A 24,770-nucleotide genomic window follows, 5' to 3' on the forward strand; every position below is an offset into this window, starting at 1 on the left:
TTGGTAAGTGAACTACACGGTCTTATTCCAATTTTTTATTTATTCACTTTTTTTGTTCCCCCTATCTACTTATTTTTTTATTTTGACTTGTTTTTCTTATTTTGTTTTATTTATGGTGATGGTGTTGCACTGTTTTGTATATATATCTCTGAAAAATCAATAAAAATTTAAGTGAAAAAAAAAAAATCTCACGCTGGCATAGCTCTAGGGGTCACTGAGACACACAAGCTCCCCGACCAAGACAAGGTTGCAATCCAATGGGGAGACCAGTAATAGACATGTCAGTAAAACCTATGATAGAAGAATGGGGCTTGAAATCTAGCAATACATACATGTGAGGAGAGATTCATTGAAAACTTCCACGAATCAACTCCACTGAACAAAGAGGATCCATTAATATATATTTTTACAGTTATTCTCAGTTTATTATAAGCGACTAGTGTAGCTGGGACATGTTAGCCAGTGTGGGCAAGTTGGGCCGAAGGGCCTGTTTCCATACTGTATCGCTCTATGACTCTATGACTGCAAACTGCAGATGCTGGTTTAGACCGAAGATGGACACAAAAAGCTGGAGTAACTCAGCGGGGCAGACGGCATCTCTGGAGAAATGGAACAGGTGACATTTCGGGTCGAGACCCTTCTTCAGACTGAGAAACAGGGGAAAGGGAAACGAGATATATAGATGGTAATATAGAGAGATATAGAACAAATGAATGAAAGATATGAATACACTAGGCCTCTACTAGAAGAATAGGAGATTACTTCATTAAACCATACCAAGTTTAGTTTAGAGATACAGCGCGGAAACAGGCCTTCCGTCCCATCCAGTCTAGACCTACCAGTGGTCCCCGCACATTAACACTGAGGCAATTTACAATTCCTACTGAAGCCAATTAACCTATAAACTTGTTCGTCTTTGGAATGTGGGAGGAAACCAGAGCACCCGGAAAAAACCCACGCGGTCACGGAGAGAACATACCAACTCCGTAAAGACAACACCCGTGGTCAGGATCGAACTTGGGTCTCTGGCACTGCAAGGCACCAACTCTACTGCTGCGCCAGCGTGTGGCCCAAGTTTGTATAGGATGACTGAAAGGTGGATGATTCCCCTGGAAGAGAGTCTAACACTGAGGGCCACAGTCTCAGAATAAAGGGCAGAAATGTATCCACTCAGTGTGCACTGAATTATTGGAATTCTCAAACCCAGAGGAATCTGGAAACTCAGTCATTGATATGCAATGAATATCAATAGATTTCTGTATATAAGAAGAATCATAAATTTGGAATAATGGCAGAAGTATGGAGATGAGATAGAACATCAGCCAAAATGTTAGAGCAGGCTCAAGACACCAAATTACTAACTCCGATTGCTATTTCTTGTATTCTTATACATTGTCTTACTTGCTGTTATAGTCAAACAGGTCTTTTGATATTTCCAAATATCTTAATAATTCTAGCTTGAGCTTAGTCCATAAATACTAAACTCACTGTTCAAGTAGATTCATCATAGAGTATCCCACTGGCACTCAATCTTTTATTAAAATTACATTTTGTAACCTTCTCATAATTTTGATTTTAGACCAAATATTTCTGAAATACGATCATTTAAAAGCACGTAAAATTGACCATGTTGTCATTATAATCATGGTGTGCGAAGGTTATCCACTAGTGCTCTGTTATATTTATTTTGGTCCCAAGTAGATGAGCTCTTACTTGCTCCCACTGAAACTCATTTTCCATACAGTTGTTTAATCTGTTTAAAAATATTTTTTCATTCATCTAACCACACTGCTTACATTACCGTCTTGGTTTGTGACATTTGCAATGTTTGATAAACAACACTTCAGTGTTTTCAATATGATGAACAGCCATGCACTTGATGGCCCCACTGGCTGCCTCCAGCCAATGTGAGTACCTGCCTCCTGTATCCACTCCTGGTGTACAGCCAATACCTTCTCTTTGCTTATGTCTTAGCTTTAGTAATTAATGCCTTAAATTGGATGTTATCAAGTGGGCTTGTGAACCATATTAATAACATCTGTTATGGACTACGTCAATGAACTTACGAAAATAAATTCCATCAGGTTCATTATCCATGACTAATACTTTCAAATCTTAAAGCACTGCTTTTTAACCGTAAATGTTAGTAATTTCCTGGCAATTGATGTCCGACTATGTACAACGAAATAAAACCATGTTTAGTTTAGTTTAGCTTAGAGATATAGTGTGGAACAGGCCCTTCAGCCCACTGAGTCTGCACCGACCGGCAATCCCTGCACTCTAACACGATCCTATACACACCAGGGACAATTTACACATACACCAAGACAATTAACCAACAATCCTGTATGTCTTTGGAGTGTGGGAGGAAACCCAAGATCTTGGAGAAAACCATCGTGGTCACGGGGAGAATGTACAAACTCCGTACAGACAGCACCCGAGATCGAGATGAAACCCGGGTCTCTAGCGCTGCAAGGCAGTAACTCTACCACTGCGCCACCGTGCCTACCATGTATAAATAATCTCAATTTGATTACGCACAAAGAAAGCAGTGTTTTGCAGGAAGCACGGTTTTCCTGGGTAACCTGCAATTATTGGAGTCACAGCAATGCTACAACATGGCAGGTTAATCATCTAACGTGAACTTTTCATTTTATTCAGGATTGATTGGCGAGCCTGGACAGAAAGGAGAAATTGGACAAAGAGGTAAAATTGGTCCAATTGGCGCAAAGGGTAAGTCTAAAGACTGAACGCAATGTAAACATTTCAAAGAACACAGTGTTGGAGTAACTCAGAAGGGTAAGACAGCATCTCTGGAATCGTGGATAGGCAGAGTTTCAGGTTGGGACCCTTCTTCAGAGGAAGGGTGATGGCCCGAACCATCTACAGAAGAAGTTGTCCCGACTTATACTTGCGGAGTAGACTCGATGGGCCGAACGGCCTAATTCTACTACTATGACTTGTGAACCTGTGAATATTATTCCAATCATGCTCAGTCACAGACAGACTTGCAAGCTGGCAGGCACGTTGTGTAATTAATTTGCTGGTGTCAGGGCGCAATCATCTGCCCTCCTGTGCACCACACACCCAGAGCGAGAGGTTGAGCCATCCTTCCAAGTGTAGCTACCTCCTGACTCACCAAAGTCACATCCACATGCACTGCGGGCCTGCAAACAACCAGAAAACTGATTCATTCACCAGCACTTGATATCATTTGTCTTGGATACCACAAATGGTACCTTCTCACTCTGGATCCTATAAATATATTAATTTTCTTCCGCAAGACACACAGACGTTTTTTGGAACAATTAGAGGCTTGCACAGATTATCTCTGAATTTGTTTGTCCAATGGCAGGGTAGGCAGTTTAACGTCAAATTGATAATTATGCCCCTGTCCCACTTAGGAAACCTGAACGGAAACCTCTGGAGACGTTGCGCCCCACCCAAGGTTTCCGTGCGGTTCCCGGAGGTTGCAGGTGGTTGCCAGAGGTTGTAGGTAGTGCAAGCAGGTAGGGAGACTGACAAAAACCTCCAGGAACCGCACAGAAACCTTGGGTGGGGCGCAAAGTCTCCAGAGGTTTCCGTTCAGGTTTCCTAAGTGGGACAGGGGCATAAGGGAGTGGTCCAGATTCTTGTTTGAATAGTCCTCCACTGAGTTATCGGATAACCCACTGATACCTAAAGGGCAGATAGCTTTGTGCAGTTAATTGTTCTCATTTATTTCCATATTAAGTATGTTGAAGGGACTGATACCTACAGCCTTGGACTTATTGACATTCCAAATAATTAATAAATAGGCATTGACATCAATGTATCCTCTGTGTGAGGATGAATGGAGGCAAGTATATTAACAACATTGGAACAACATTTGGCCTGTACGTGGATGGGAAAGGTTTAGAGGGAATATGATCCAAACACAGACTTGTGGGACTAGCATAAATGGGGCATCTTGGTCGGCATGGATGAGAAGGGCCAAAGGGCCTGTTTCCATGTGTAGGAAGGAACTGCAGATGCTGGTTTACACCGAAGATAAGCACAAAATGCTGGAGTAACTCAACTGAAGGGGCAGCATCTCTGGATAGAAGGAATGGGTGACATCTCGGGTCGAGACCCTTCATCAGACTGAGAGTCAGGGGAGAGTGAGACACTGAGATAAGGAAGGGTAAGCTGTGAAAGTGAGAGATCAAAGGAGAAGAGAATCAAGGAAAATGTAGAATAGATCATTGTTAGCCAGGAGAAGGTGACAACAAAGCATACTGAGATACAATATAATCAGGAGGACAGTCAGACTGGTCGGAGAACTAGGAAGGGAGAGGGGGAAGGGTGGTTTCCATGTTCTATGACTAAGATAAGCGCCTGGTGAAAATCCCCCAACCTCCTGGTCCTGGGGTCAGACAGTGGTCTGAAACACAACTTCTACCAAACTATGTAGGAGGAAACAACTGCAGATGCTGGTTAATATCGAAGATAGACACAAAATGCTGGAGTAACTCAGCAGGACAAGCAGCATCTCTGGAGAAAAGGAATGGGTGAGGTTACGGGATGAAAAAAGGGTCTTGACCCGAAACGTCACCTATTCCTTCACTCCAGAGATGCTGCCCCTCCCGATGAGTTTCTCCAGCATTTTGTGTCTATCTTCTACAAAACGATAACTGATCTCTTCTATCTTGGAATGACCAGATATTGATGTTAAAAATCTTATCTACCAATTATCCGCTCAAGACTAACAATAGTGTAATCTGGCAACAACAAATCCATCTTTTTCACACACAGAGTTGTAAGTCTGTGGAATTCTCTGCCTCGGAGGGCAGTGGTGGCCGGTTCTCTGGATACTTTCAAGAGAGAGCTAGATAGCGCTCTTAAAGATAGTGGAGTCGGGGGATATGGGGAGAAGGCAGGAACAGGGTACTGATTGGGGATGATCAGCCATGATCACATTGAATGGCGGTGCTGCCTCGAAGGACCGAATGGCCTACTCCTGCACCTATTGTCTATTATCTTCAAAGGTTGCCTGAGAGATGCCAATTAATTGTATCTGAAATGCCAAATGATTATACAAATTAGAAAGTGCAACATTCAGAAACTGCATTTTAAAATAGAATACAATTGTTGGACATAAAGAGATTAGTTAAAACAAATGTAGGTCCCTTGCAGTCAGAAACAGGTGAGTTGATCATGGGGAACAAGGATATGGCGGACCAATTGAATAACTACTTTGGTTCCGTCTTCACTAAGGAAGACATAAATAATTTGCCGGAAATAGCAGGGGACCGCGGGTCAAAGGAGCTGGAGGAATTGAGTGAAATCCAGGTTAGCCGGGAAGTGGTGTTGGGTAAATTGAATGGATTAAAGGCCGATAAATCCCCAGGGCCAGATAGGCTGCATCCCAGAGTACTTAAGGAAGTAGCTCCAGAAATAGTGGATGCATTAGTAATAATCTTTCAAAACTCTTTAGATTCTGGAGTAGTTCCTGAAGATTGGCGGGTAGCAAACGTAACCCCACTTTTTAAGAAGGGAGGGAGAGAGAAAATGGGGAATTACAGACCAGTTAGTCTAACATCGGTAGTGGGGAAACTGCTAGAGTCAGTTATTAAAGATGGGATAGCAGCACATTTGGAAAGTGGTGAAATCATTGGACAAAGTCAGCATGGATTTACGAAAGGTAAATCATGTCTGACGAATCTTATAGAATTTTTCGAGGATGTAACTAGTAGCGTGGATAGGGAAGAACCAGTGGATGTGGTGTATCTGGACTTCCAGAAGGCTTTCGACAAGGTCTCACATAAGAGATTAGTATACAAACTTAAAGCACAAGGCATTGGGGGTTCAGTATTGATGTGGATAGAGAACTGGCTGGCAAACAGGAAGCTAAGAGTAGGAGTAAACGGGTCCTTTTCACAATGGCAGGCAGTGACTAGTGGGGTACCCCAAGGCTCAGTACTGGGACCCCAGCTATTTACAATATATATTAATGATCTGGATGAGGGAATTGAAGGCAATATCTCCAAGTTTGCGGATGACACTAAGCTGGGGGGCAGTGTTAGCTGTGAGGAGGATGCTAGAAGACTGCAGGGTGACTTGGATAGGCTGGGTGAGTGGGAAAATGTTTGGCAGATGCAGTATAATGTGGATAAATGTGAGGTTATCCATTTTGGTGGCAAAAACAGGAAAGCAGACTATTATCTAAATGGTGGCCGATTGGGAAAGGGGGAGATGCAGCGAGACCTGGGTGTCATGGTACACCAGTCATTGAAGGTAGGCATGCAGGTGCAGCAGGCAGTAAAGAAAGCGAATGGTATGTTAGCTTTCATTGCAAAAGGATTTGAGTATAGGAGCAGAGAGGTTCTACTGCAGTTGTACAGGGTCTTGGTGAGACCACACCTGGAGTATTGCGTACAGTTTTGGTCTCCAAATCTGAGGAAGGACATTATTGCCATAGAGGGAGTGCAGAGACGGTTCACCAGACTGATTCCTGGGATGTCAGGACTGTCTTATGAAGAAAGACTGGATAGATAGACTTGGTTTATACTCTCTAGAATTTAGAAGATTGAGAGGGGATCTTATAGAAACTTACAAAATTCTTAAGGGGTTGGACAGGCTAGATGCAGGAAGATTGTTCCCGATGTTAGGGAAGTCCAGGACAAGGGGTCACAGCTTAAGGATAAAGGGGAAATCCTTTAAAACCGAGATGAGAAGAACTTTTTTCACGCAGAGAGTGGTGAATCTCTGGAACTCTCTGCCACAGAGGGTAGTTGAGGCCAGTTCATTGGCTATATTTAAGAGGGAGTTAGATGTGGCCCTTGTGGCTAAGGGGATCAGGGGGTATGGAGAGAAGGCAGGTACGGGATACTGAGTTGGATGATCAGCCATGATCATATTGAATGGCGGTGCAGGCTCGAAGGGCCGAATGGCCTACTCCTGCACCTAATTTCTATGTTTTTTCTATGTTTCTATAAATTCCTCCAATGCTCCATTTTATTGCATTTCTCACATAATTATTAGAGGTATACATTCTCCTTTGATCCTAATTGACCATTTGAATTCTATTTTTGGTCTCCATTTCATCCTCCTCTACTTTTTTACCAACTAGAGCTAAAGCGATCATTAGGAATGTCTGCGCCTGGATGGCTCACTTGAGTCCTATGACCCTTCAATGCAGTGAACCTTGCAAATAATTGAGCTATTTTTGATACATAACCTTAACTGGAAATTCATGATGCATAACCACAAATGACGGCATGCTAGCGACCTCACACATACTCCTCACATTCTGTGGCATTCCAGTATCAGGCTGAAAGTTATCACCCTGTACAAACTATCCTTCAGTTTTTAGGTGATCTCATTAAAATATCAGCCTGGAGACCTTTGCACATTTCATTTCCTTTATTCTGACGTGTCAGGTAGTGGAGAAGTTCGCAAATGCAGTTTAGTTTCAATTTTTAGTTTAGTTTAGAGATACAGTGTGGAAACAGGCCCCTTTGGCCCACCGAGTCCGCACCGACCAGCGACCCCCGCACATTAACACCACCCTACACACACTAGGAACAATGTTACATTTACCCCAAGCCAATTAACCTACAAACCTGTGCGGCTTTGGAGTGTGGGAGGAAACGGAAAATCTCGGAGAAAACCTACGCAGGTCACGGGAAGAACATACAAACTCCATACAGACAAGCACCCATAATCAGGATCAAACCCGGGTCTCTGGTGCTTTAAGGCAGTAGTTCTACCGCTACGACACCTTGCCACCCAGTCTCTTAAAAAGGAATACTCAAGGGCAAGCACACACCATTTCAAAAATAAAGTGGATTATTAATATTTCTTAGGTACACAAAATTGCTGGAGAAACTCAGCGGGTGCAGCAGCATCTATGGAGCGAAGGAAATAGGCGACGTTTCGGGCCGAAACCCTTCTTCAGACTGATGGGGGGTGAGGGGGAGAAGGAAGGAAAAAGGGAGGAGGAGGAGCCCGAGGGCGGGGACAGCTTGAGGGTTAAGGAAGGGGAGGAGACAGCAAGGGCTAGCAAAATTGGGAGAATTCAACGTTCATGCCTTCAGGACGCAAGCTACCCAGGCGGAATATGAGGTGCTGTTCCTCCAATTTCCGGTGTTGCTCACTCTGGCAATGGAGGAGACCCAGGACAGAGAGGTTGGATTGGGAATGGGAGGGGGAGTTGAAGTGCTGAGCCACCGGGAGTTCAGGTAGGTTATTGCGGACTGAGCGGAGGTGTTCGGCGAAACGATCGCCCAACCTCCGCTTGGTCTCCCCGATGTAAATCAGCTGACACCTAGAGCAGCGGATGCAGTAGATGAGGTTGGAGGAGATGCAGGTGAACCTTTGTCGCACCTGGAACGACTGCTTGGGTCCTTGAATGGAGTCGAGGGGGGAGGTGAAAGGACAGGTGTTGCATTTCTTGCGGTTGCAACGGAAAGTGCCCGGGGAGGGGGTGGTACGGGAGGGAAGGGAAGAATTGACAAGGGAGTTGCGGAGGGAGCGGTCTTTGCGGAAGGCAGACATGGGGGGAGATGGGAAGATGTGGCGAGTGGTGGGGTCACGTTGGAGGTGGCAGAAATGGCGGAGGATTATGTGTTATATTTGCCGGCTGGTGGGGTGAAAGGTGAGGACCAGGGGGACTTTGCCCTTGTTGCGAGTGCGGGGATGGGGAGAGAGAGCAGTGTTGCGTGGTATGGATGAGACCCTGGTGTGAGCCTCATCTATGGTGGCGGAGGGGAATCCCCGTTCCTTGAAGAACGAGGACATTTCCGATGCCCTGGTATGGAACGTCTCATCCTGGGAACAGATGCGGCGTAGGCGGAGGAATTGGGAGTAGGGGATGGAGTCTTTACAGGGGGCAGGGTGGGAAGACGTGTAGTCCAGATAGCCATGTGAGTCAGTTGGTTTGTAGTGTATGTCGGTCAGAAGTCTGTCCCCTGCGATGGAGATGGTGAGGTCAAGGAATGGTAGGGAAGTGTCGGAAATGGTCCAGGTGTATTGGAGTGCCGGATGGAAGTTGGTGGTGAAGTGGATGAAGTCAGTCAGTTGTGTGTAGGTGCAGGAGGTGGCACCAAAGCAGTCGTCAATGTAACGGAGGTAGAGGTCGGGGATGGGGCCCTGGTACGTATTGAACAAGGATTGTTCAACGTGCCCGACAAGGCAGGCGTAGCTGGGGCCCATGCGTGTGCCCATAGCTACACCTTGTGTTTGGAGGAAATGGGAGGAGTCAAACGTAAAGTTGTTGACGGTGAGGACCAACTCCGCTAGACAGAGGAGAGTGTCAGTGGCTGGGTATAGGTTGCTCCTCTGGTCGAGGAAGAACCGGAGGGCTTTGAGGCCATCCTGGTGGGGGATGGAGGTGTAAAGTGACTGGACATCCATGGTGAAGATGAGGGGGTGAGGGCCTAGAGAGTGGAATGTGTGGAGGCGGCGTATAGTGTCTGAGGTGTCTAGAACATAGGTAGGAAGGGATTTGACCAAGGGGGATAGTATGGAGTCAAGGTATGTGGAGATGAGTTCGGTGGGGCACGAACATACAGAGACAATGGATCTGCCGGGAGAGCCGGGTTTGTGGATTTTGGGGAGAAGGTAAAAACGGGCCGTGCGGGGCTGGGGAACGATGAGGTTGGAAGCTTGGTCGGGCAGGGCGTGGGAATTGATGAAGTCGGTGATGGTGCTAGATATGATGGTGCTATATATTAAAAAATAGGAATAGTAATTTTTCTTCCCTGTCGTTATTTAGAATGTACTCGAGTGTGCACTTAGATCACTTGACGGTGATCATAGATCCCACGTGTAATTTTATCCTCACTTATACTAGATATAATTTCTCAAGAATCCTGGAAAAACATTTATTTCTTTTACAATATTCTCATGCACCATGTTCCAAATAATAAATTCAAAGCTACATCCTGTGAATTGTTCTACCTCTCTGCAACTATTTGCGGCAAGCACATTACATTCATAAAGCCTCCCGGTGGGCCGCGAGGTCAGTGAGACTGGAGCCCTCACAGGTTGGAGCTCCGCAAGCACGGCGAATCAACGGAGCCAACAGCCGATGGAGCCTGTGGGTCGGCAGAGCCCGTGGCTGGGGCTCGGGGTCGGTGCCACGGAGGCGTCCGGAGAGGATCCGGCGGAGATAGTGGAGAGGTCGGTACGGCGGTCAATGACGGCGCCGACCGACGGATGAGGACGGACCACGTGCCGGGGGGAGGGACAAAGGAGGACCCGGCGTGCGGGGATCGCCGTGAGGGTGGGGGGAGGGGAGAGAACAACCGGATACTCTGTAACTTTGTATGCGCCCTTTATGGGCAACTATTTGCATACCTTGGTTATGCAAGCAAAGAATTTCACTGTGACTTGTCACATGTGACAATAAAGTATTCATTCATTCGTACATCAAGTTATAGACACTCTGTACACACCTCTTGGTCTAGCCCAGACCATTCCAGCTTCATGCAGTGCACGTGTAGCAAATGCAGAACACCATTCTGCAGCATGCAGGGCACAATCTTGCAAATATAATGTAGGGACAAGGAGACCCAGGGCATCACCGCCTATATCTCTAGTTACCCTCTCCGCTGACCCTCAGTCTGACGAAGGGTCTCAACCTGAAACATCACCTATTCCTTTTCCCCAGAGATGCTGTCTGACCCGCTGACTTACTCCAGCTTTGTGTGTCTATCTCCTGTTTCTATCTACAGTATATATTTTCAAATGTAAGCTACCCCAACACTGATTCAAGTATCTTTTTTGGCCAATTTGGTTCTCGATTGAAACACAACCATGGGCACTAAAATGGGTGTGGTATGAAGTAGAACATGTGATTCTAACTATCTTTACATGCTAAGCACATCTTTGCAGTAGACTGCATTACCTATAAACAGACAGCTGGATTCAAGATTCATTTGTGAACAATGGGCAACATTGAACCATGCATGTAGCATACCTTTCATAATACTAGTTAATTATCAATATCATGTCAGACTTTATAATGTTGGCTAGCCAGTGCTTTCTACCACAATCAAGTTCACAGCTGCATTGATATTAACAGGGGCTATATTTGGGAAGCCAGTGATCTCAGTAATTTGGATTCCTACACAAACCTCTGTGCATCAGTAGCCCAGTTACAAAGTGTTTAAACGTACAGATAAGTGCCATTAAAGATGCAATGTAATCCTGAATCATTCAAATTTTGAGCATTATATAAACAGAAATTCATATATATTAAAAAATAGGAATAGCAATTTTTAATCAGATGTTTATACAACATATTGTTAAGCTGGAAAGGGTGCAGAGAAGATTTACGAGGACGTTGTCTGGACTCAAGGGCCTGACCTACAAGGAGAGGTTGAGCAGTCTAGGACTTTACTCCCTGGAGCACAGGAGAATGAGAGGCGATCTATGTAGAGTGATATAAGACCATGAGAGGAATAGATAGGGTAAATGCACAGTCATTTACCCAGAACAGGGAATCAAGAAACAAAGAACATAGGTTTAAGGTGGAAAGATTTAATAGGAACATGAGGGGCAACTATTTTACATAAAGGGTAGTAGGTATATGGAATGAGCTACCAGAGGAGGTAGTTGAGGCAGGTATAATCACAATATTTAAAAAGACCATTTGAACAGGTACTAGGACGGAAAGGTTTAGAGGAATCTGGGCTAAACACTGGCAGGTGGGACCAGTGCAGATGGGACATGTTGGTCGGTGTGGGCAAGTTGGGGCGAAGGGCCTGTTTTGACTATATTGTAAAAAGGAGCACTGTCCTCAATGGAAGCTATTGTTTGTTAACAGGCAGATTTTTCAATTATTGTATCATGGAATCATGTTGAAGCATTATTACAGTAATTATATACATATGTCTGACATTAATATGACTAAAACCCCTACTTAATTGCTTCCTGTGTAAAAGCATTCCTTCATTAATATAGTGCAAGTAAAATGATACTGGTAATAATCAGTCATTTGTGTGATGAGATTGTAACTCACTGTTGATTATTATTTAGGTGACAAAGGATATAGAGGGTTGCCAGGATCTCCAGGAATGAAAGGACAACCAGGTATTATATCTGATTCCCGAATGTACAGACTCATGCAGTAACCTCCTGATGTTCCAAAAAGCTACACTCCTTGGGCATTTGGTTACTTAACATGGGAAATGTTGCTGCTGGCCATTTGGTCACTTGTTTTGACATGCTTTAGGAACTTCAGGGCACTCACGTTTGGTTTAGTTTAATTTAGAGATACAGCATGGAAAGAGGCCCTTCCGCGCTGACCAGCGATCACCTCTAGCCTATCCTACACTTGGGACAATTTACAGAAGCCAATTAACCTACATGCCAGCATGTCTTTGGAATGTGGGAGGAGACCGGAGCACCCAGTGGAAACCTCTGTGGTCACAGGGAGAAACTGTACAAACTCTGTACAGGCAGCACCCAAGGTCAGGATGGAACCCGGGTCTCTGGCGCTGTAGGGCAGCAACTGTACTGCTGTGCCACTCATATCGTACATGATGTGACAAACAGCATTCAGTTCCAATTATTGTGAGCTAGCTCCTTCCACCAAATAAGTTTGAAGAACCATGTTTTCTTTCCCAAGATAGAGACCAAATTAGTTTTGTTTAATTTACTTTAGAAATATATCGTGGAAACAGGCCTTGCAGCCCACTGAGTCCACACCGACCAATGATCACCCGGACACTTGTTCTATCCTATACAACTAGGGAACATTTTACAGAAGCCAATAAACCTGCTTGTCTGTGGAATCTGGGATGAAACCAGAGCATCTGGAGAAAACCCACGTGGTCACAGGGAGAAAGTTCAAACTCTGTAGAGACTGCACCCATAGTCAGGATCGAACCCGGGTCGCCGGTGCTGTAAAGCAGCATCTCTACAGCTGCGCCACTGTGCCGCCCAATTTGTTCAGCTTACTCCCATTCCCCTTGCCTAATGAACAAACACCCTCCCCAGATCGAACCTGGCAGCTTGCCCCTTCAATCCCATTCCAGACGTCCTTGCTTGCAGTTTTACCCTCACCATATGTAACTGTACATCCCAAGGCACTATAGTGGCATAATGGCTGTGCTCCCAACGGCCTATTCCAACAATCGAAAGGCATGGGCTAAAATTTTACTGTGGTATTTGAGAATTTTAATTTAATTAGCAAAATGGAACAAAGCCAACTCATCACTGACCCGTGTGGCATATCCAACGTACCTTTTCCAATTAGTCAATATTGACGTTCTACCAAAAACCATCCCGATCCTGCATAGAGCAGTGCTTTACATAACATAATGCTGTCATAAAGGTGTTATAGAATAAGCTGCAGCCTCCAAATGGCCAAAAAACAACTGCGTTTTTTAATGTTTCTGAATGTCCTGTGCTTTTAAAAAAAAATCTATTTAAAACATTTAAAACAATTCAGATACAACTGAAAATAATGTTAATTTTAAAATATATATATATTAGCATATTTTGCACAAAACAAAATAGTTAAAATATATTTAAGCAATTGAAAACATTTATATAAACATATTTAATCATTTAATTAACTAATATTTATTGTCTCGCCTGACAACCTAGCCAAATAAAGGTTTCTGGAAAAATTGGTCAAAGCTTTTATAAATGCCTTGGAGGAAGAAAAATGTGCACATAGGCAGAGAAATTGACACGAACTCCAGAGTTTTGATAAATAAAGATATGCTTATCAATAGTGCAGTGGTTACATTTATCATAATCGTAATTCATAATCATAATCGTAATGTATTAGCCAAGTATGTTTTGCAACATACGAGGAATTTGGTTTGCCATACAGTCATGCCAAAAAAGCACCAAGACACACGACTACATCAAAATTGATATTAACATCCACCACAGCGGCTCCTCCACATTCCCCACTGTGATGGAAGGCAATAAAGTCTTATCTTCTTTCCTCCTTTTCTCCCGTGGTCGGGAGAAGTCGAACCATCCGCAGCCAGCGATCGAAGCTCCCGCGGCTTGGAGCTACCGAAGCCCATCCCTAACCAGGGATAATTTAGGGATAATTACACAGTCAGGAAGGAATGAGTGTGGATATGTTGGAGGTTGGAGAGTTGTGGAGCCAGAGGAGGATGGAGAGAGAGAGGAATGGTCAGTGTTGTGGAGGAATGTGTATAGACGTATGCAATTTTACTTTCAAGCACAGGCATCACTAACTAAGAACCAATGCAAGTCAGAAAAGCACCAGGATAATGGGTGAACAAGACCTGATGAGTTCTACACTCATATGAGGAAAGTCTGTAATAAGAGGAAAGTCATATGAGGCATATCAACTGTCATATGAGGAAAGATTGAAAAGACTAGGCTTGTATTCACTGGAGTTTAGAAGGATGAGGGGGCATCTTATAGAAACATATAAAATCATAAAAAGGACTGGACAAGCTAGATGCAGGAAAAATGTTCCCAATGTTGGGCGAGTCCAGAACCAGGGGCCACAGTCTTAGAATAAAGGGGAGGTCATTTAAGACTGAAGTGACAAAAACCGTTTTCACCCAGAGAGTTGTGAATTTGTGGAATTCCCTGCCACAGAGGGCAGTGGAGGACAAATCACTGGATGGATTTAAGAGAGAGTTAGATAGAGCTCTAGGGGCTAGTGGAATCAAGGTAAATGTGGAGAAGGTGGGCACGGGTTATTGATAGGGGACGATCAGCCATGATCACAATGAATGGTAGTGCTGGCTCGAAGGGCCGAATGGCCTCCTCCTGCACCTATTTTCTATGTTTCTATGTTACACGAACTCCAATTTACAGAGAGTAAAACAAAAGGAGAAGGGAGACACACCAGCAGTGTTTTCAACAAAGATCATAGATTGGTTTTGAAATGGTCCAGTTGGTGAATAACAAAGGAAAGTGTGAGTGTTTCAGTAGGGTTGAGATCAAAAGGCATTATTACTCGAGAAATTGACTATGTGATTGAAAGACACACTGAGCTGGACATAAGCAGGGAGAGCGTGGTGGTCTCCAGAGAAAAATAATTGTCCCAAACTAAAGCGCCAGTTCAATTCTCTAATCTTACAATCTAGCCATCTATTTTGCCATTTCAAACAATAGGCAATAGACAAAATAGATAATAGGTGCAGGAGTAGGCCATTTGGTCCTTCGAGCCAGCACCACCATTCAATGGGATCATGTCTGATCATCCCCAATCAGTACCCCGTTCCTGCCTTCTCCCCATATCCCTGACTCCGCTATCTTTAAGAGCCCTATCCAGCTCTCTTTTGAAGGCATCCAGAGAACCTGCCTCCACTGCCCTCTGAGGCAGAGAATTCCACGGACTCACCACTCTCTGTGAGAAAAAGTGTTTCCTCGTCTCAGTTCTAAATGACTTATTCCTTATTCTTAATCTGTGGCCCCTGGTTCTGGACTCCCCCAACATCGGGAACATGTTTCCTGCCTCTCGCGTGTCCAAGCCCTTAACAATCTTATATGTTTCAATGAGATCCCCTCTCATCTAAACGCCAGAGTGTACAAGCCCAGCTGCTCCATTCTCTCAACATATGACAGTCCCGCTATCCCAGGAATTAATCTTGTAAACCTACGCTGCATTCCCTCAATAGCAAGAATGCCCTTCCTCAAATTAGGGGACCAAAACTGCACACAATATTCCAGCTGTGGTCTCACTAGGGCTCTGTACAACTGCAGAAGGACCTCTTTGCTCCTATATTCAATTCCTCTTGTTATAAAGGCCAACATGCCATTCGCTTTCTTCACTGCCTGCTGTACCTGCATGCTTACTTTCAGAGACTGATGTACAAGGACCCCCAGATCCCGTTGTACTTCCCCTTTTCCCAACTTGACGCCATTTAGATAGTAATCTGCCTTCCTGTTTTTGCTACCAAAGTGGATAACCTCACATTTATCCGCATTAAACTTCATCTGCCATGCATCTGCCCATTCCCCCAACCTGTCCAAGTCACCCTGCATTCTCATAGCATCCTCCTCACAGTTCACACTGCCACCCAGCTTTGTGTCATCTGCAAATTTGCTAATGTTACTTTGAATCCAAATCATTGATGTATATTGTAAATAGCTGCGGTCCCAGCACCGAGCCTTGCAGTACCCCACTAGTCACTGCCTGCCATTCTGAAAGGGACCCATTAATCCCTACTCTTTGTTTCCTGTCTGCCAACCACTTCTCTATCCATGTCAGCACTCTACCCCCAATACTATGTGCCCTAATTTTGCCCACTAATCTCCTATGTGGGACCTTATCAAATGCTTTCTGAAAGTCCAGGTACACTACATCCACTGGCTCTCCCTTGTCCATTTTTCTAGTTACATCTTCAAACCCAGCCATACTTATAGTTTTGCCCTCGAAATACTATAAGATGTGGCAATTTTGCAATTTCCTGCAAATTTATAAGGTGCAAATGTTGAACTGAAACTGCTTTTTTTATCAGCAAAATCTGAATGGTTTATGCTTCTGATTCAGTTTCATAATACCATATGATTCCACACACCATGTTGGTTAGAATTGACATGGATAGCTATATCTTTAACCAATACTGAACTTCAACAAGAAACAATGAGTGGGCCTTCACAATGCAATGTCTGATGTTAATTTCTATCTGTATTTCATCAATACCAATATCATTGCTTTAGCACATTTAGAAGTGGAAATATGATAAACATTTGTACTGTATCCATTTGAAGCTCATTCTAATCAGTTTCTGCAGAAATTTTAAAAATGACCCAGGCCAGTAATGAATGAGGAATAAGCATAAAAGCCATATAAGAAATAACTAGATACCTCAATGGATGAAGTGCAGATTTCCTACTGATGGGCGAACTAACATTAATCTAACATTTCTAATCATTTGGTCATTGTATCCATCTTGTGGTCTGGACCTAACAACATTTAAATCTCAATTATGCAATATGCAATAGAGGTAATTTAACCCTGATAGTTTTAGTTTTAGTTATTTTTATTTGAGAGGGAGTTTTGAGGCCTATGATTATGCATGACAACTAATATTTAGTCTGATGTAGAAACTTGGAAAGTACCTTTGATGGTTGATATAAAATGTCTCAAATAAGAGGTTTAGTCAATGGAAGGGAATACTTTATTGTCGCATGTGACTAGGCAGAGTGAGATTATTTGCTTGTATACCCAATGTATACAAATAGCAGCCACATACGGCACTGACAAAGTTATGTCTGGCAGCTACATCTTTTGGTTCCCCCCCCAACCCCCGCCCCACCCCCACAGCAGTTGCCTCACCGCCGGGTCCCCATTGTACTTTGTTCTCCCACCCCCCCCAATTGTTGATGCTTCAGCCACAAGTTGTTGGTCACTGAGCAAAGGCCATGGTTATCCTGCATATCAATCACATAAAATATTCTGATGAATTAACAGGACGCTTCTGTGATTGTGGACGATACCGCAAAGTAGTCGGACAAATGGATATCAACATAGCTCGTCTGAACAGCACAATGCGCTTTGTAAAGAATGGTAGGTAAGATAAGATAATAACTTGAAGCAATATTTCTCTGAATAATATAATTTCCATTGAAGACCAAACATAGACTGGGCGATCGTTTCGCTGAACACCTTCGCTCAGTCCACTTGGGCCTGCCTGATCTCCCGGTTGTCAAATACTTTAATTCCGCTTCCCATTCCCACACTGACCTTTCTGTCCTTGGCCTCCTCCATTGTCAGAGTGAGGCCAAACGCAAATTGGAGGAACAGTACCTCATATTTCGCTTGGCAGCTTGCAACCCAGTGGTTTCTCTAACTTCAAGTAACCCTTGCATCCCCTCTCTCTCCGTCACTCCCCCACCCAGGTCGTTGTACTAATTACAAAGTTGTCTTAGACACAAAGAGCTGGAACAACTCAGTGGGTCAGACAGCATCTCTGGAGAAAAGAAATAGATGACGTTTCGGGTCGAGACCCTCCTTCAGACTGAGAGTCAGGGGAAAGTGACTTGTTGAGTCTCATTGTCTGTAACTCATTTTCACCTAGCCCACAGCTAACAATGGCCTGGTTCCTTTATCATCATTATTTGTTGCATATCTTTCATTAATTTGTTCTATATCTCTCTATATCTCGTTTATATCTCTCGTTTCCCTTTCCCCTGACGCTCAGTCTGAAGAAGGGTCTTGACCCGAAACTTCTCCTATTCCTTTTCTCCAGTGATGCTGCCTGACCCGCTGAGTTACTCCAGGTTTTTCTGTCTATCTTCCATTTAAAAAGATATTAATTTCATCCACAATTGATATTTTGCAATGAGTGCACATTTTATACTTACTATCACAAAATTCTTAATGCCATTGATCCAAAATTTATATAAGTTTGTTTTTGCAAAATAATGAAGAAAAAATTGGTCTGGAATGGTCTGCGTGAGTATATAATTTACATTTATACACTAATTAAATATTTACAAAGCCATAAGATAAAAGAGAGAAAGAAAAAAGAAAAAAAAAAGAAAAAAAACCCTCCATTTTTAATAACCAACCCTTTGTAAATAAATCATACTTCCTACCATGCGGGAGAGGCAGTACCCTGGATAGAGGAATGGGTGACGTTTTGGGTCGAGACCCTTCTTCAGACTGAGAGTCAGGGGAAAGAGAGAGACACAGATATGGAAGGGTAAGGTGTGAAAACGAGACATCAAAGGGAACAAAGTTCAAGGAAAATGTTGAAATTGGTAGCTAGGGGAAGGTGAGAAAGTAGCATACAAAGATAAAATTGAATCAGGAGGGCAGTCTGACTGGTTGGAGAACTGGGAAGGGGGAGGGATGGAGATAGAGGGGAAACCAAGGGTTACTTGAAGTTATATGTCAAAATTCATACCACTGGGGTGTAAGCTGCTCAAACGAAATATGAGGTGCTGTTCCTCCAATTTTCGTTGGGCCTCACTCTGACAATGGAGGAGGCCCGGGACGGAAAGGTCAGTGTGAGAATGGGAAGGGGAGTTAAAGTGCTAAACAACCAGGAGATCAGGTAAGTTTAGCCGGCCTGAGAGGAGGTGTTCAACGAAATGATCGGTGAGCCTGTACTTGGTCTCGCCAATTTATAGGAGTTCACACCTGGAACAGCGGATACAGTAGATGAGGTTGGAGGAGGTGCAAGTGAACCTCTGCCTCATCTGAAAATACTGTTGGGGTGTTTTTCTCGGGTGTAAACCAGCATCTGCGCCATGCTTCCTACATACTCCCCACCATGCTTTTTTCAGTGTAAAACCCCTTAGAATATCTCAAGGCCAGTGGATACCTAAAGTATGATGTGCTGTTTATTTATCGGCAAGCATATAGACTGCAGCCATTATATTATTTTGCTGCTTAAACGTGTAACATTTCTGAATACAATAAAATCTTATTGCTGTGTACTTAGCTGGGTTACCTAAAGTCGCTGAAGTTATTATTAGCTGGATTGTCAGGTCAATTAGAGATGTTTTAATATTTTTTTAAGTATGTTTACTGAAACCATGCAGCATATTGTTGTCTATCAAATTCCTGCAGGCATTCCCAGGACAGCTTGGTTGAATCTTTCCAGTCTGGTTTCTAATCAACAGTGTCAGAACAGTCCTGATCAAAAAGATAAATTGAATTACATGTAATTGTTACAAAGGTAGTTTACCCCTCCTATCCTATTCTATCTTTGACACGGCTGGCCATATTGACACTGGACCCCTCCCCCACCACTCCCTCACCATCTCATTAGCAAAGATCCTATAGCAAGCAAGATAGCCCACTCGACAAAAAAGACCTAGTATGGTCATGGGCGGATTCATGTGTAATATTCGGCCCCATTTCCGTAACCGGAGCAAAGATACTAGTGCGGAGACAGAAGCCGGTTACGAAAACATCCTCGTAAAAATAAAAGTCCTTCTCCTCATTTTCAGAATTATAATTTATTAACACAAACTGTTGCCCCGCAACGTTGATTACACGGTGAGTCGGGTCGGGTTGGGTTACTGAAATGGATGGAAAAAAGGCCAACGTTCCACTCCGTTGCGTACTACACGTCAGCCCATTGCATTTAGCAGGAGTGGTCTATCTTGCTACTATAGGATCTTTGCTCATTAGGTGTGATTGCATTTGTTGGCTTCCATTCTTCTCCTTCCTTTCACAGGCAAGGAGTCAAAGGAAAAGGAATTTCCTCCCAAGCACTACACCATTAGTTCTGGTGTCTGACGGTCCATTCTATTCCCCAGTTATAGGCTGTATTTTTGACAACAGCATTGAGAGGCATCAGTTTGTGCATGGATGTTTATAAAAAACAATTCCACACCATCATCATCTCCCTTGATGCCATCACTGTCTCTAACATATCACTCACCATGTGTAGGAAGGAACTGCAGATGCTGGTTTACACCGAAGATAGACACAAAATGCTGGAGTAACTCAGCGGGACAGGCAGCATCTCTGTGTAGAAGGAATGGGTGACTTTTTGGGTCCAGACCCTTCTTCAGACTCTCCTGGGCTGGATGAGTCGAGATTTTCCGGATTCAGGAAAGAATCTGCAATTCAAGAAAGAATCTTCGCTCCACAATACAAATTCAATTTCAAAGCTCTTGGCTCAACCTGCATATAATTGGACTTGACTGGTATGTCTGACCCAAGATAAACTTTGGACCAGATAGTAATGTCATTAATAGTAGCCTATTTCCACTTCCACATCATGTCTTGACATCACCAGCTCAGCGCATCTGCAAATGAAACCTCATCTTCGCTTTACCTGACTATTCAAATCCATTGCAGCGCCCACTCGCTCCACCATTCATAAGTTAGAGGTTATCTAAAATTCAGTTCCTGGACACAAACTCTCACACCATTGCCTTTGCTCTTGGTGACTTGGACTGGCACTGATCTGTTTAAGCAAGAATTCAATTAACACACTTTCATGTGTAGGAAACGGTCTGAAGAAGGGTCTCGACACTTAGACAATAGGTGCAGGATTAGGCCATTTGGCCCTTCGAACCAGCACCGCCATTCAAAACGATCATGGCTGATCATCCACAATCAGTACCCCGTTTTTGCCTTCTCCCCATATCAATCGACCCATAATGTTACCTATTCCTTTTCTCCAGAGATGCTGTCTGATCCGCTGAGTTACTGTAGCGTTTTGTGTCTAAAATATTTTGATCCTACATTTCATCTCTCTTCAAGTTATTTTCTCTCTTTATCACTTGAAAGGCAACCCTTAAACTCCCTGCGATTTCATGGTTCATCCAGTTCCAGTTCTTTGTTCTTCCAGCCAATTCATCGCGCTATTGGCAATAGCGGTATCCAAGCCCTGAAATCTGCTCCCCAACAGCTAGATTTTCTCCTTCTCCTTCCTCCCTTAAGAGGCTGCTTCAAACTCTTTTTTTTTCCAGCTTTTAGATGACTTTCTGATACCCTCAAGTAATTCAGTGACAAATGTTCAGTGACAAAGACAAAATAGATTCCTCCCTCAGGATGTTTAAGAAGGAACTGCAGATGCTGGAAAATCGATGGTAGACAAAAATGCTGGAGAAACTTAGCGGGTGAGGCAGCATTTATGGAGCGAAGGGAATAGGCAATGTTTCGGGACAAAACCCTTCTTCAGACTGGTAAATAACATGAAGTCTGAAGAAGGGTTTCGACCCGAAACGTTGCCTATTTCCTTTGCTCCCTAGATGCTGCCTCACCCGCTGAGTTTCTCCAGCATTTTTATCTTCCTGCATCAGGAATTGCTTTGAATTATTGAGCTGGCTTCTGCTACATTGTGAATCTGAAACATTTTCTTTTAAATTACTTTTGTGGCGGTCCCAAGGGTCGGGCCATCCTAACTGTCGAACCCCTCGGCACGGGAGTGGTTCAGTCCGGAGGCGGCCCTTAACAAGAGGGTTTAAAGGCAGGGGTTTGGGTGCCATCTTTCTCTCATGTGGACTTCCCTACAACCGGGAGGAACACAAATAAAGGTGCCTCTCGAAATACCTGACTCCTTTCTATCGTTTCGAGACCTACGCACCACATTGGTGACCCCGACGCTCCATTGTCGTCATGATGGAGAAAGCAGAAAGCTCTACCACCCTATGTGAAATGTGAAAAGTCAATTTTTAATTTAAATAAGAAAAAAAAAGAAAACCAGCAATAGAGTTACTGCCTTACGGCGCCAGAGACCCGGGTTCGATCCTGACTATGGGTGCTGTCTTTACGGAGTTTGTATGTTCTCCCCGCGACCTGCGTGGGTTTTCTCCGAGATCTTCGGTTTCCTCCCACACTCCAAAGAAGTAGAGGTTTGTAGGTTAATTGGCTTAGTATAAATGTAAATTGTCCCTAGTGTGTGTAGGGTAGTGTTAATGTGCTGGGATCGTTGGTCGGTGCAGACTCGGTGGGCCGAAGGGCCTGTTTCCGCACTGCATCTCTAAACTAAACTAAACTTAAAAAATACTATTTAATATGACTCTTGTGAAATGCTTGTAAAATGCAAGAGTTCATATTCTGCTCACAGTTTATTGAGCTGGGGGTTAAAAGCAACCTAAATCCTTCACCGATAACCTGCAGGGAAGGTTATAGATGGAGAAAATCTAACAACGAACAAGTTCAACAAATTTCCCAGTTCGGACCCAACCCGGACTAAAGATACCGACTGGCTATCTGCCGCCATACACGGCAATTCTCCTTCCGCGCTCTGAGACCTACTCTGGCTGCGATGCGCCGGCACCAGCAGGACCTCGCTTTGACTCTCCCGAAACTTCGGGCCTCACTCACCCAGACCTGTAACGGACCCCAACTCTACTTCATCCTCCGGAAGATCCACGCCTTCAACAAACGATTCCTGGCCCACATGGACTCCACCAGCATTTTTTCAACCTTCGATTTTCCAGCATCTGCAGTTCCTTCTAAACTATTGTAGGATGCAGCCAAGAGGAAATGAGTAGGATAAAACATTAAACTTGGTTGCGATAGTTCCAAGAATCAAATCAGTTCTCAGTATTCACTGTGCAAACTCTCTTCTGTGGAAATCATTTAAATAATAATTGAATGGTTGGGATAATTGACTTTTGAAATATGATTTAACTGTTGCAGTAGATTGAAAAAGGAAAGAATTACAGGAAAATGTTCTGCTAGATAACAGATGCTAATTGCACCTGTTATCTAGCACCACCAATCTCTTACCTTACCGGAGATGCTATTGTTTTCCGGATCGTATCTCCGGTCGCTCTGCGGGCTAACATCATGGATCTAGAGACCTTGCTCGGGACTGACTTTGAGCCCCACAGTGGAGCCTGTGATCCCTTGCCTGGGATCGACACTCCAACCGCGGCCTACGGATTTCAACATCGAGGAGCTCTCGCAGTCTTGGGTAGAGACCGATGTTGAGTAGTTCCAAACGACGCAGAAGGTTCGACCAGCCCCGACCCGGGGTTGATCACCCGGCGCAGGGAGCTGACATCCCCTCGAAACAGGAGCTTGACTGCCTCGACGCGGAAGGCCTGACCGCCGCTGACTACGGGAGCCAAGAACGTCCTGTCAATGGAAGGTTCGAGGCCCCTGACTGCGGGAGAACAAAGAGGGGAAGAGATTTAACTTTTATTCGCCTTCCATCACAGTGAGGAATGTGGAGGAGTCACTGTGGTGGATGATCATGTTAAAATATATTTTGTGTGTTTTGTTGCTTTTTAAAGGTATGACTGCATGGCAAATCAAAATCCCCGTATGTTGGAAAACATACTTGGCCAATAAAGTATGATTATGATATTGATGAATATGATTGTTCTAGATACAGCCTGCATAAATAACATGCTTTTCAACTTTTGTTTCAATGATAAAGTGAATTGTTCTCAGTCACAATGTAATTCGTTGAATATGTAACCTCTCCCAACGTTCAGTTAAAAATAATTAAAACAATTCTTGAAAACAGTTTTCTATGGACTTCAGAAAAGACAGAAAGTAAATTATATTTGTATAGGAAGGAACTGCGGATGCGGGTTTAAACCGAAGATAGACACAAAAAAATGGATTAACTCAGCATGCCTGGAGAGAAGAATTTGGGTGATGTTTTGGGTCTGAAGAAGGGTCTCGACCTGAAATGTCACCTATTCCTTCTCTCCAGAGGTGCTGCCTGTCCCAATGATTTACTTCAGTAAATTATATTTTCCACACGCTGACGTCTGGTTGTGGCGTGATGTTCGTCATGCTTCCTTTCCTCGGGTCCAGTGTCAGCGTTTTTAAATGACCCTTTTAAATGACCTGGCCCACTGGAAAATTACTCTTAAAAATGTTGAACTTCCAACAAAGAGGTTTGAATATTGTGTTGGGATATTAATAAAAATTACATCCAAAAGCCTGAGTATTCTGCCACTCTGACACTGAACCATCGAAGTAGTTGGAGTTCTCATGTACCGAATGTCCATCCATCACCACCACCAAGTCTAATACCCACCCCTCCCCCCCAACCTCTCCCCCATCATTCCCCTGGGCAAACCCCCTCTTTGATATTTGTTCTGTTATTTCTGCAATCTTCCACCCTCACTGCCTTCTCATCCCAATTCAAGGTTCAAGGTTCAAGTTTATTTGTCACATGCACCAATTAAGGAACAGTGAAATGAGTTACCATGCAGCCATACAATCAAAAAGAGCACAACACACAATAGAATTGAACATGAACATCCACCACAGCGGAATCAACATTCTTCACTGTGTTGGAAGGCAATAACTTTCAGTCATTCTTCCTCCTTCGTTCACCGTGTTCGGGGCCATCATCCCTCTACAGTCCCCGCTATGGACAGCCTGATTTATAAGCCTTCTCATAGGGATGATCAAA

The 24,770-nt window shown here is 43.9% G+C and overlaps 1 protein-coding gene across 2 annotated transcripts in view; it reads left to right on the forward strand.

The window, feature by feature from the left end:
- LOC129696571 (collectin-10-like) overlaps positions 1 to 24,770 on the forward strand; it is an 87,468-nt gene that overhangs the window by 54,725 nt on the left and 7,973 nt on the right. Inside the window, exons 4-6 of one of the 2 annotated variants that reach the window (XM_055634605.1) lie at positions 2,662 to 2,733; positions 12,004 to 12,057; positions 17,390 to 17,485. In XM_055634605.1, the coding sequence (XP_055490580.1) occupies positions 2,662 to 2,733; positions 12,004 to 12,057; positions 17,390 to 17,485 (222 nt within the window). The remainder of the gene's footprint in view (positions 1 to 2,661; positions 2,734 to 12,003; positions 12,058 to 17,389; positions 17,486 to 24,770) is intronic. The other variant, XM_055634606.1, reaches the window with a different exon arrangement.

This window comes from Leucoraja erinacea, chromosome 4, assembly GCF_028641065.1.
Source record: "Leucoraja erinacea ecotype New England chromosome 4, Leri_hhj_1, whole genome shotgun sequence".
Taxonomy (NCBI): domain Eukaryota; kingdom Metazoa; phylum Chordata; class Chondrichthyes; order Rajiformes; family Rajidae; genus Leucoraja; species Leucoraja erinaceus.